Source organism: Zalophus californianus, chromosome 14, assembly GCF_009762305.2.
Source record: "Zalophus californianus isolate mZalCal1 chromosome 14, mZalCal1.pri.v2, whole genome shotgun sequence".
Taxonomy (NCBI): Eukaryota; Metazoa; Chordata; class Mammalia; order Carnivora; family Otariidae; genus Zalophus; species Zalophus californianus.
Window position 1 is genome coordinate 80633073 of NC_045608.1, and position 12538 is coordinate 80645610.

Sequence of the window (12538 nt, forward strand, 5' to 3'; positions counted from 1 at the left end):
AAGCAGACTCCCCACTGAGCAAGGAGCCTGATGCTGGACTCTATCCCAGGACCCTGAGACCATGACCTGAGCCAAAGGTAGCCGCTTAACCCACTGAACTACCCAGGCACCCCCTGAAGCCAATTTGAAATAGAATTTTGACACATATTTACAACAAGCTTGTCTGAAAAGTTATTTTAACAGTTGACATTTAAAAATAAATTTATTTATAGAATTGGAATCCAAATACCATAATGATTTGATACTCAGCATCATCTACATGAAAAAATACAGGGACAAGTTATTTTTTGACACCTGGAAATTTTACATTGTTCCTTTTCTCTCCGAAATTCGTATTTCTACCCTCCATTTTATCTTAATGTGATATTTCTGTCTTTTTTTTTTTTGAGAGAGAGAGAGGGAGACAGAAGAGGCGCAGAGGGGGAAGGAAAGAGACCCTTCAGCAGTTTCCATGCCCAGCGCAGAGCCTGACACAGGGCTTAATCTCATGACCTGAGCCGAAATCAAGAGTCAGATGCTTAACTGACTAAGCCACCCAGGTTTTCCCCCAATGTGATACTTCTTAAAACTAAGAGCTTAAAATTAACTGCTCATAATTTTCTACCACTAAAGTAAGTCTGTGATTTACTTTTTTGTTCCTGGGTTGAGTAATTATGACAATTATTATTATTATTACCCTCTTGGCTTTTTTAAAGATTTTATTTATTTATTTGAGAGAGAGAGATAGGGAGAGCACAGAGAGAGAGTGAGAGGGAGAAGCAGACCCCCACTGAGCGGAAAGCCTGATGTGGGACTCGATCCCAGGACCCTGAGATCATGACCTGAGCCGAAGGCAGATACTTAACTGACTGAGCCACCCAGGCACCCTTATTTCCCAATTGTTAAAGATGTACAAATATTTTACCAATTTTGATAATTATTAAATATTAAAAATAATCTTAATGGAAATGTACCTCTTACTGGGATGAATGGTGCTGGATTATTCCCTTCCACTTTCCCCCTGCCAAAATAAATAGAAATTACCTATTACAAGAAAAGCTAGAGTCACCATTGAGTCTATTCTTGCTTTTTGTTCTAATGGATGGAAGCTCTGAGCAGTGTTGTTCACCTAAGAACATCTGGTATAGTGAACCACCTTGTCATCAATAGGATATTGGCTTTATTTTTCTGGGGTTGTCCTTATGAATAGGTACAATACCATTCATCCTCCATTGGTTTTCTTCTTGCCCAGTGATAGGCATATTTCACAGTTGTCCAAAGTCCATCCTACGGGCTCAGTCATGAACAGAGCGATTCTTTGGGTAAGGATAAGGGACTTGTATTACCACTTACCTAACTCAGTTTCACACATTTTTTTCTGTATTCTGCATAATAAATATTTAGAAACAGATGTCCCTACCAACCAGAAGTTTTCATTGAGTCTCCTGTTGGTTAAAACTGCAAATTTATTGTGTAAATAGCCATTAGACATATCCAGGCTTAAAATATATACCATTGATGGTAAATGTTTAAAAGAGAGCTGGGGGCGCCTGGGTGGCTCAGTTGATTAAGTGTCCAACTCTTGATTTCGGCTCAGGTCATGATCTCCGGGTCCTGAGATTGAGCCCTACATCAGGCTCTGGGCTGGGCATGGAGCCTGCTTAAGATTCTCTCTTTCTCTCCCCCTCTCTTAAAAAAAATAAAATAAAGACAGCTTTAAAAAAAAAGAGCTGGACTTTGACATTCTGATATCTCTAGTATCTATGCATACTGCAGAGCTTAAAAATATTTCTCATTTATTGCAGAAGGTCCTTCACAGAGGCATCACACGGACCCTCGTAAAGGTCCTGCTTGCTTCCATTTCATACCCCACAGTGCTGGCTATTCTGAAAACCTCCTGATTCAGTCTTGGGAATGTTTTGCTCCTCTGAAAATTCTTCTTCCCTCCCATCCCAGCAACAAATGTCCTTTGTCCCATAATAATTAAAAAAAAAATCCCTGAAAAGATCCAAATTGAATAACAATAAAGATCTGATTGGAACCTTCATAAGCCTGACAATGTAGAATTGTATTTCTTAAAAAGTGTGTAACCACATTTGTCTGGACTGCAAAAGACACCACAGAATAAGATCAGAATAGAATTTTAATGGACTCCCTAATTTCCTTAGAAAGGCTTATATTTCAAGGCCTTCCTGTTTTTTTCTGATAGAGTAGGTGTACATTACTAACTATAAGTGATAAGAAAGTATAAAAACAGCCCCTGCCCTAAAAGTACAATTGAAATTAGCATTGAAGTTCACATTTATAAATTAGTCATTTTAGCCTAAGTTTAATTGTAGACTACTTATTTACATTTAATCCTGATTATTATAACTCCTCTTGACTTATCCTAATTTCCCATATTGGGCCAGGCCTGGGTCCTCGGATGAGAAACAATAAACAGTTACTAATGAAACACAAGTCATATCTGAATGGAAGGTCATATCTGAATATGCAGAGGTAAGTAGGTTGGGGCAGAGGATGTTGGGGGTGTGTTTTGTTTTGTTTTGTTTTGTTTTGCTTGAACTATAGCAAAGTGCTTCCTTAATGTGAAATGTGACTTTACTTCAAATCTTAAACTTACAAGAATTTTCAGCCTGCAAACTCAGAGATGAACTGTGTGCTGTGGAGCATGTCATTTGTCATTCAACCTGCCGTGAGATCTTGGGCGGACCGAGGTGGCTCCTGGGTGCTTTGCTCCTTGTGGCTCCTTTTAGAGCCCTTGATCCCAATTTGGAAAATGTATGTGTTCTATTTAACCCTGACCTTGGCCCACATATCCACCATGTTGGGAGTAATGCAGGTGTGAATCCTTTCTCAACACAAAATTGGTAGGAATGCTTCTCTGTTGTCTGACAGCAAAGTAATTGACACACTTAAAAGAAAGGAGGAAAAAAAGGACTAGTTGAGACTTTTATATACGTTCATTGCTTCTAACATGTTTTTTAGAACAAGAAAAATGCAACATCAACTACTCTTAGAACGAGTGAAGCCACCATACTGTACAGTTTTGGGGGGGGTTAGGCAGCCAGGCACATTTACCATTAAAACCAGAGAACAATACCCCACAGCAAAAGAAAACCAGCCAGAAGTTAGCCCCCATGACCTTTTTTTATATATATACATTTTTAGAATACTCTGCCTTTGAACAATACAAACAATAACAACAACAACAAAAAGACAAACAGGCTTTATATTAAAAATGTCTGTGTTCTTCATTGTTACTTCTAAAGCAGCTTGGAGGATTTTGCCACTTGGAGTGTACTGCGAATTGACTCCACTAAAATGATCTTGGTAGGATAGCAGCACAGGATTTGATATTCCATACTCATCGCTTTTGACAATGTAAACCTTTCATAAAATAGTATTTCGCTTTAAAAATTAGAATCATTCAAAGGTCTGATCATTCGATTCCCTGAGGCCTGCCAGGGAGGTCTGGCTTCATACCACGGGTTTCCTGCTTTCTCAGGGTGGGGCACAGGCATCACTGCATTTCAGGAAGAATCTGAAGGACAGCCAAGGAAAGGGCCCTGTGGAAGGAGGGCAGGAGTGCTCTAGACGGGTCTCTGTCAAAACAGACCACATAAAGCAACCCTCTGAAGGTCACACCGTCATGGCCAGAATTTAATCCCCTGGTCATTTCCCATCTGGATTTTCAACTGAATGAATCTCATGGGTTTAACCAAACATGTATGTCCTCCTAAATAATGTGTTAGATCCTGATTTGCCCAGGGACTAGTAAACCTTCAAGGAACAAGGTCAAAGGGACAACAGATACATCCTTCACAATACACAATTTTGTTGACATGGAAATACACATAAGTTGGTTGAAGCAAAGCTCCCCAGTGGCCAACATGCTCCAGGGTTTTCGGGTCGCTGAGACCCAGGGCTTCTCTCACCTTCTCAGAAATGCTTTTAAACAGTTGAGACAAAAATCCCAAATAGAAAAATGATAATTTTTGCTAATGAAGAGTGTAGAGGCCATAACTAAATACAACTTTAAAAAAAAATGCTGAGATGCATGTATCTTTTTTTCTTAAAGCAGCTTTCAAAATATCAACCACAGCATTAAACATTGAACATAGTACATTCCAAAGTTAATACAGATAAATGGTATATAATGCAATAATGCCACAGTTATTCCATGAATGTCTCAAAGCTGACTCCAAACTTGAAAAAAAGATTTTCTAGTTTATTCGCTGGAGATTTCACTTCTTTACTACTTCTCTAGAGTTTCCACCACTGACTTTTTTTTTTTTTTCTTTTCTTTTTTAATGCCCCAGGATGTACAGATAATTCCCACATTCCACACCTGGAACTTTTTTTTCCCCCCTGTCAGGTTTTCCAGAAAAAAAAAAAAAATCCCAAACTACAATGACAAGGTAATGTTTTACATCATAATTCCAGAGACATAGGTCAATTAATCCATGACACCTCATTTCAACGCTTCCTTTAGGATTTCCGACTTTCCCCAAAAGTCATTTCAAGCCTCGCTTTCGACTGCGCAGCCAGCACGCATGCGCCGCGGCCACACGGCGCCCAGGCTGCGCGCGTGTCCTTCCCTCGGTTTCCTCCCGGTGGCGGGACGCCACCTCCCTCTGCGGTGCCTCTGTTGCCTTCCCTCCGCAGCGATCAACGTCTTAGGAGCCTTGGCTTCCAGGTTCCCTGCTCCACGAGGGAAAGGGCCCGAGCAGGGGGCCCCGGGTAACACGCCCAGGGCCACGACTGTTCTTTCTTGACAGGGGCATTCTGAGCTCTGTCAGCTTCCAGACATTCGGAGACCACACTGCCCTGTTGACAGCCCTCCGAGCAGGCCAGCCGGTGCCCAGGCTCCGTTGCCAGGACCAGGCCTCCGAGCTGGGGCGAGGCGGGACTTCAGGCCGTGGCCTCTTAGGGAAACGCAGGCACTTGTGGCGGCCTGATGCTTCTGGATAAGTCACCAAAACGTTCACTTCCTCGCGTTCTGGAGGATTCAGTTTCATACACACACAGAGCCAGTATCTGGGGGAGAGTGTATCCAAAATGTCTGAATATACACATCAGGGCTTTAAGGTACTGGATGCTATTGGATAAATTGCTAGAATGCTTCTCGGCACAATTGGTAGCTTAAAAAAATACTTTCCTATGGTTTCACGGCATTTTCCCCATCACTGTCCTTCGGTGTGGAAGTCTTGGTGCACACCAAGTCCATCTGAAGTTCCCTAGGTTTGGTTTTTTTCTTTTTTCTTCCAACCGGGTATGTACCATGTGAGCCAAATGCTAAGTGTCTGTTCTTCAGGCCAGGGAAGAATGGACTTCCGACCGAGCACCTTCCCTCTCTTCATATCGCAGCCCCCAGAGCAAAAAAAAAAAAAAAAAAAAGCAAGGAAAATGAACACCTTCTTCCTAACCTCCAGCAGCCAGACACCCGGCTTCTGGAACAGTCCAGTCCTTAGTCAGTTTGTTTGCTCTTCAGATGGTGAGTCAGTCCAGCCAACAACATGGAAAACAAATCCGTGTTTATAGGCACAGGAGATCCAGGTGGAGCTGCACAGGTAGGCTTGGCAATTAGTGGCAGGGTTTCCAAAGACAGGAGGTTCGATGGGACTTAAATAAATAAATCTTCTTTTTTTTTTTTCTTGATAATGTAAAAAATAAATGGTATTTCCCTTTGGCAGTAAATAGCTGATTCGACACTGAGCCCAAAAGCTGTTTTTGTTTCGTTTTATGTTTTGTGTTTAAGAGACCACAGCTTCATTTCATGGTACATCATCACTGGCAATGCATATATTTCTACTGCTTTAGTGAACCTTTTGCATATTTGTTTGTGGCAGGCCTACTGACTTCATTTGTGGCCCAGGTAGGCACCCAGGGTGATGCAAGCTCCCACCAGGGCCAGACTGAGAAGGGCCTTCAGAGACAGCCAGGAGAAGTCAAACAGAGGCTGCATGCTGGGGCCGTACAGCTCCACAAAGGCATCCTGCGGGGGACGGGAGAGGGGGAGAAAAAGAAAGAGAATTAGAGAAAGAGAGAGCACAGCATGCCAGCCTACAGGGAGGGTAGTGTCCAGCCCAAGGACCCGGGCGCCTTCTGCCCAGTGTGGGGAAAAGTAAAACGCTCTTCGGGGGCAGTGATTTGGACCTCCTTTTTTTTTTTTTTTTTTTTTAACTCTCATTCAAGAAGTATTTGTCGAGATCCTATTGATGGGCCAGGTACCACAGAGACAAACACAGCAGTGAGGGAAGGAGACTAAAAGTTCCTACTTCACCGGGCTTTTATCTGGTTGCGGGCTGTAGATGGTAAAATCAATGTACCATAGAATGTGCAAGAGAGTGCTAAGTGCTAAGGAGAAAAATAAAACAGCAAAGGCAGCTAGAAACTACTGGAGGCTAGGCTTTGCAATTTTAGCTAGCATGGCCATTCCTAAAAATAATAAGAAACAGTAGCTACAAGTAAGCTCCTTGATGGAATGCTTGCTATATGCCAGGCACTTGTAATAAATGCCTCAAGTGCATTATTTTATTTACTCTTCATACCAATATTATGGAGTCATTTTATTTAATTCTGTTCTGTAAAGGGGGAAAAAAAAACTGGGGGGGGGCGGAAACAGAGGTTAAGGGATTTGTCTAATCAATGGCACTGCCAGGATTCGAACCCAGGTCCAAACCAGTGTTCTTCAGTCGCTGATGCCCTCCCACGGCTCACACCAGCTCTGTGAGTGCTTGGTCGGTCCAGGATGCTGGTACGGTCCATACAAGCAAGGTGGCCTCCCCTGGTGGCATGCCTAGCCTCTGAAAGTCAACAACAGGGTTCTCCCTGGGTAAAAAAGTTGTCTCAGCTGAGGTCTCTTCCGGGAGTGGCCAGGCTGGATGACCACAATCCTGCCTTTAACTCAAGTTGTGAACTTCACAAAGCATGTGGTCACTTATGGTCAGTTACATGTCACTGGACACACAAGGACCCGAGGAAGGAAGACGGCTCCTCTCATCCTTTCCTATTGCTGCCTCGAAGTCAGGTCTGCGGGGTTACAATGGGAGTCATGGCCAAGTTCTTCAGATTGTTTTGGACTGGATTGAATTGGACTGGACTGATTGCTCATTTCTTAGATTTGTTGGGGGACATTTGTTGGATCCAGTGAGTAGTTGGACAACTCTCTAAGTATATCTGAATATATAAACCAGTAAATGAAATTCTTTTTGCTTGGTATGATTTATTCAGACATGAAGAGAACAAGACACACTTCCACATCACTCCCAACAACGCAGCATCAGAGCCCACGAGACAGTAACACACCCACACTTGTAGCACTGCTGTGTGGAGGTGGTTCTGACAATGGTCAGTGTTTTTTTCTGTTTAAGGCAAGTGCTGCACGGAGGGACCAGGGATCAGCTTTGTCTCTCCTGTGCTGTTCGTGGTTTTGGTACATGTAGGCGCTTAATAAGTGCCTGTTCAATTGGCGCTTAAAGGTTTCTGAATTCAGTCATTGGTTTGAATTTTGTCTTTGGTCTAATGCTTCACCAGATGCTTACTTTGCCTGTTTGAAATGATTCCTTCTATACGTAACAACCTCTGGGAATCTGAGGAGTCGTCTTGAAGGTGAGAGTTCAAGGCATCATTAGGGGAACTTGTTATGCTATTAAATACAGATCTACACAATCATTTTCATGACTGTCTAGTATTCCGTTTCATATAGTCTGTCCTCGATTTACCCGAATCTTTATCTTTTTGAAACTTTTGCTGTCATAAATAATATTATGATACATTTTTGTGCATGAATTCCTGTCCACTTGCTAAGTTGCTTTTTGGGGACAAATTCCTAGAAATGAACCCAGCTGATCCGTCATCAAAATTGCTCCTGACTGTCACAAAAGGTTTGTGATGAGGTATTCTCACTCCCTCACTGGTTGCCCTTGAGCAGTGACACTTTGTACAAAAGTCAGACAAGGGTTTAGGGCAGTGGTTCTCACTGGGGCTAACCTTGGCCCCAGGGGACATCTGGCAATGTCTGGAAACATTTTTGGTAGGGGTACTGCTGGTTGTAATGGGTAGAGGGCAGGGATGCCGTTCAGGATTCCACAACGCACAGGATAGTCCCCAGCCCAAAGTGCCAACAGAGCTGAGGCTGAGAAACCGTGTGAAGAACGGTTTAGGAGAAACTCTGATCATGGACCACAGAAAACCTAATGGTCCATCTCCTGTGTCAAGGGCTTTGCTCAGATTAACACAAGATGAGTGAGTTAGCCTGGACAAGTAACTGCTCCCCAGCAAGTGGGTGCCCTGGGCTTGCAGACGCACTACATTAACCTTTACCAGGAGAGGGCGCAAGCGGTTTCTTCTTTTTTTTAATCTATTGTTGACGCTTTCTACATTTGAGCCTTAGGAAAGCAAGGCAATAGACAGAAATGAAATATGTGTGCAGTGTTCTCAGCACAAAGCTGAGGTAACAATCCTGACTGCTTGTCAAGGAACATACCTTCCCTATATATAATCAGGGATAAATGGGGCAGGAAGGGGTCAGGACAGATTTATGAGCAGGAGAAACTGCTTCTTGTAAAGTGCATCCCGGGATCCCACAGACACAGCTGCAAACAGCTAATAGCCCACCGTTCCAGGCTGATCTCTCCAAGGGATGGGCAGGCCGGAACCTCCCACAGCAGCCTGTGCCCGGAACACTTTAGGACCCAAGCCCTGTGCTGTATGCAACGTGGCTCGACACTGAGAGGGTCGATGGTCTGGTCCTGCCTTCCTTTAGTACCAATGGGGTCTTCCGTGGCAGAACGGCAAACAGACTCAGCCCCTTGCCATCTGAACTTTCTGGCCACGGAGCCATCCTGAGAAAGTGGGGGAAGTGGGACAAACTGGGGCTGGCATTTTCTCCCTGTTCGCCTGGGGCACGACACCGACACCAGGGTGCAGAAGAAATGCCTCTCCAAATATCCCTACCTCTCTGGGGCTGAACGATTCCCTCTCCCGACCACCACCCCCTCACATAAATAACTGTGCTCCTAATGGACCTAATGGGCCGTTTCTGGTGTGCACTATAAAGAAAAAACATCATTTCTAGTGTGAGATGAGCTAAAGTAGCATCCCCTGACCCAAAGAATGAGCACAGAGTTGCTGACACAGCCCCAGGGGTCTGGGTACAGCTCTCCACTTGGGAAAGGAGGTCTGGGTGAAATCCCAGTTTTTACATTTTATTCCTTCTGATCTTAAATGAATTATCCAACCCCGAGCCTCATTTATTTCACCCATAAAATTGGCTGCTGTGAAGATTAACATAGGCGACTCAAAGCCCTTTGTAAACGTGGCCTCGAATGTGAACTAGTGCATGTATTAACTTTTTCCGCTGGTCTGCCCTCTTGCAAACCTGCTCCAACCCTCCTACACCTGCCCTGCCCTCCAGAGGGCCTACTTAGTTTGCTCTTTCACAGGAGCTCCCCTGAAGGAATCCGTTTTTGGTTCTGAAGATACCTGGTCATTGCTATAGAAGTTATGAGTTAAAGTGTACAAATATACATGTGACATGTTCTGGTCAAGGACGGAAATTGATAACACACTGCCCATCTCTACTTCCTCAGAAATTACTAAATCAGGTGGTAGGGCTCAGGGGTGTCATTTGACCCCCCACCCCAAGACTGAATCCAGCCCCCAGGCCTTGCCCATCCACAACTGCAAAGTGCAAAGCAGACCCTGTTGTTTCGGGACTGGAGGTCCTAAAAGCTCCTTTTATAGAGCGTCTTCTTGCTTTTTCAAACATCCTGATTAGGGCGATTTCCGAAGTCTGTTTGAACAGTCTGTCATTATTTGTTTAAGTTTGAAAGCTGTTTTAAATAAACATATGCTCATTTTATGTATTAAAAGCAACAAAGAGGGAAAAAGAAAACCTGAGCCATCATCATGTGATACGGATAAAATCCCAGTCTGTACACTTGGGAGGGCACCGCAACCCTGGCTCACGTCTGGGGGCGGGGGGGGGGGGGGGCAGGAGCGCCTCCCCGTTCCCGGACGTGCGCGCCAGGTTCCCAGGTGAGCGGCCTTTCTCCTTCAGCTGACCACCCCTCTGACAAGAGGCGGGCCGTGCCCTGGCTCTGGGTGCTCCTTCACAGATGGCTTCTCCCCCAAATTCAGAGGCCACAGATGATCTGAGTCCGAGTTCCATTCAGAGCTGGCCCACCAGGGCGGATGGCCAGACTCCCTGACCCCAGACCCTTGCTGCAGAGTTGGAAGTAAGCCAGGGAGGTGTGGACAGGAGCAGATCATACTCGAGACTCCCAAGCAGGGGGGGATCGCAAAAGTGTCCTCAGCCTTCTTGCAGTTTGGTCATGGGACCTCTCCCACCTGATTCTCTCTCTTTCTCTCTGTCTCTCTCTCTCTCTCTCTCACACACACACACACACACACACACACACACACACACACACACACACACACACACACCTCTCCCTTGAGGCAGCCTGCTCTCCAAAATTTTCCTCTTCCCTCCACTACCCTTCAAGAAGTTTCACTTAAACCTGATTCCAAATAAAGTGAGATTAAAAAACAAATGAGTCAGATTGGCAAAAACTGAAAAGAATACCGAGTTCCGCTGAAAAGGATGGGGTGGGGGCTGGGGGTGGGAGTCCCAGATATTCTTACACAATTGATGGACTCCCAGGTAAAGATAAATTGTATTTGCATTTGGCAATGCATATCAGAAGCTTTAAGAATATTACCCATTTGTTAGGAATTCCACTCCTAATTATTTATCTTGGAAAAATAGTAAAATGCACAGGTTTGGTTATAATACTTAAAACCTGAAGAGGACTGAAATGTCTGAAAATATGATTGGTTAGGTAAACTCCTGGCACATTGATACAATGGAATGGTGTTCAGCCATTAAAAATTGTACCCTATATTTACTGGCAAGGAAAGATGTTCCTAACATAGTTCTTAGTGAACTAGGTACAGCTCAACCAGTGTCTTCCAGGTCAGGCCCCTGACTCATGGTGGTTTGCAGATCTCCTGGGAACACTGGGAAAATTTAATATGGCCTGGTTGGATATAAACAAATTAGAAATTCAGCTACGTTCCACAGTCTCTGAGCTGGATATGGGCATTATACAGTCATGGGAGATCCTAAGGGGGAAAGCCAGGCGGCCCTCAACAAGCATACAATACAGTAAGAGATGATGTCTCGCATTTGAATTAAATGAAACCAACGCATGCTGCCATTTTGTATCCTGCACAGAGCAGAAGATCCTGTCAGCAGTAAGAGGAAAGTAAAAAGAAAATCAGATAGTGCCAACAGGAAATCGAACACTGCTATAGAATGTCTTTGATATTTTCTATTTTTCATGGCTTTAAAATGTTGTCTCCGTGGGTCACCTTCTTCGTGACAATCTGAAGGTTAGGGAAGGAAAAGAAAAAGGTGAACCCTAATAATGGTAAAAGCTTGGGCTGGAAGGAACCTCCAAGTAAGTTCAGTCAGACCCGCACCAGTATAATAATGCCCAGTAAAGACATCAGCCCTTTTTGTAGTAGTTTGAGACAAATGAAACCTAGACAGGCACAATGAATTACTTACAGTTAGGACTGATAAGCAGATATGAGGTGGCGGAAAAGAGTAGAAACTGGGTTTGCCTCCCACGCTTAATGGGTCAGAACACTGGCCAGCAGTTGGTTCGTCTATCTCCCTGGGCGCCTCCTCCCTGCCTCCCTCAACTTGCTTCCTCCCATCCCTGACCTTCCTCTGCATCCAACCCTGACCCCACCCCACAGCAGCCTCATCTGGCCTTGAAGTGTTGGTGAAGTAAGTCGCCCAGCCATGCAGCCTAGTGCTGCTCTAAACTCATGGTCTCCAGACTCAGTGAGTTCTTGAAGCCACTCAGCACTCCTTTACTCTACCCCTGGTCAGATCTTTTCTCTGTTCCTTTCTATGACCATTCTGAATAGCTACCATTTTTCTCCAGTGTTCTCATCTGTTAGCAACTGATGTTAGCCCCTTCTTCTCTGAGAAAATAGGGGCCTTTGGGTGAGAATCGCCACAGCTTCCTGTCCTGGCATACCCACTGATTACAACCCTATCTGTCCTTCTCTGCTCCTCTCCACCCTGCATCCTTGTTCCGGTTTCCCTTTGCTTCTAGAACATTCTTCCATCTATTGTTCATGCTCTCAACTACAATTTCAACTCCATTGTTTCTTCTCTCTCTTTTTCCTTGGCATATAAACATTCATATTTCCTCAAAACATCCAGGCTGATGCTGTTCCACCCTAACCATAATCTTTCTCCTGGTCCTTCTGGACAAGCTACTAAACCCACCCTCATTTGCTGTCTTCTCACCCACACTTTAATTCACTCAGCCCAGCTGCTTCCCCCATTGTGCCTCTGAAAACACACCATCCTTGTGGCTAAATTCACTGGATGATTCTCAGGTTGCATCTACTGAGTGCTTTGGCACACAGACACAGAGCCCACCGAAAATCCTTGCATCCTGAAGAATGTCTTCTCTGCCCCCTTCATGGGCACCTCCTCTGTTTGCCCTGATAGGTACTCAGTGCTCCC

The 12538-nt window shown here is 44.5% G+C and overlaps 1 protein-coding gene across 1 annotated transcript in view; it reads right to left on the reverse strand.

Moving 5' to 3' along the window:
- Window positions 1-2918: 2918 nt before the first annotated feature.
- BCL2 (BCL2 apoptosis regulator) overlaps window positions 2919-12538 on the reverse strand; it is a 167408-nt gene continuing 157788 nt past the window's right edge. The window contains exon 3 of the mRNA XM_027575631.1: window positions 2919-5977. Within this exon, the coding sequence (XP_027431432.1) occupies window positions 5843-5977 (135 nt within the window). The 3' untranslated portion in view covers window positions 2919-5842. The remainder of the gene's footprint in view (window positions 5978-12538) is intronic.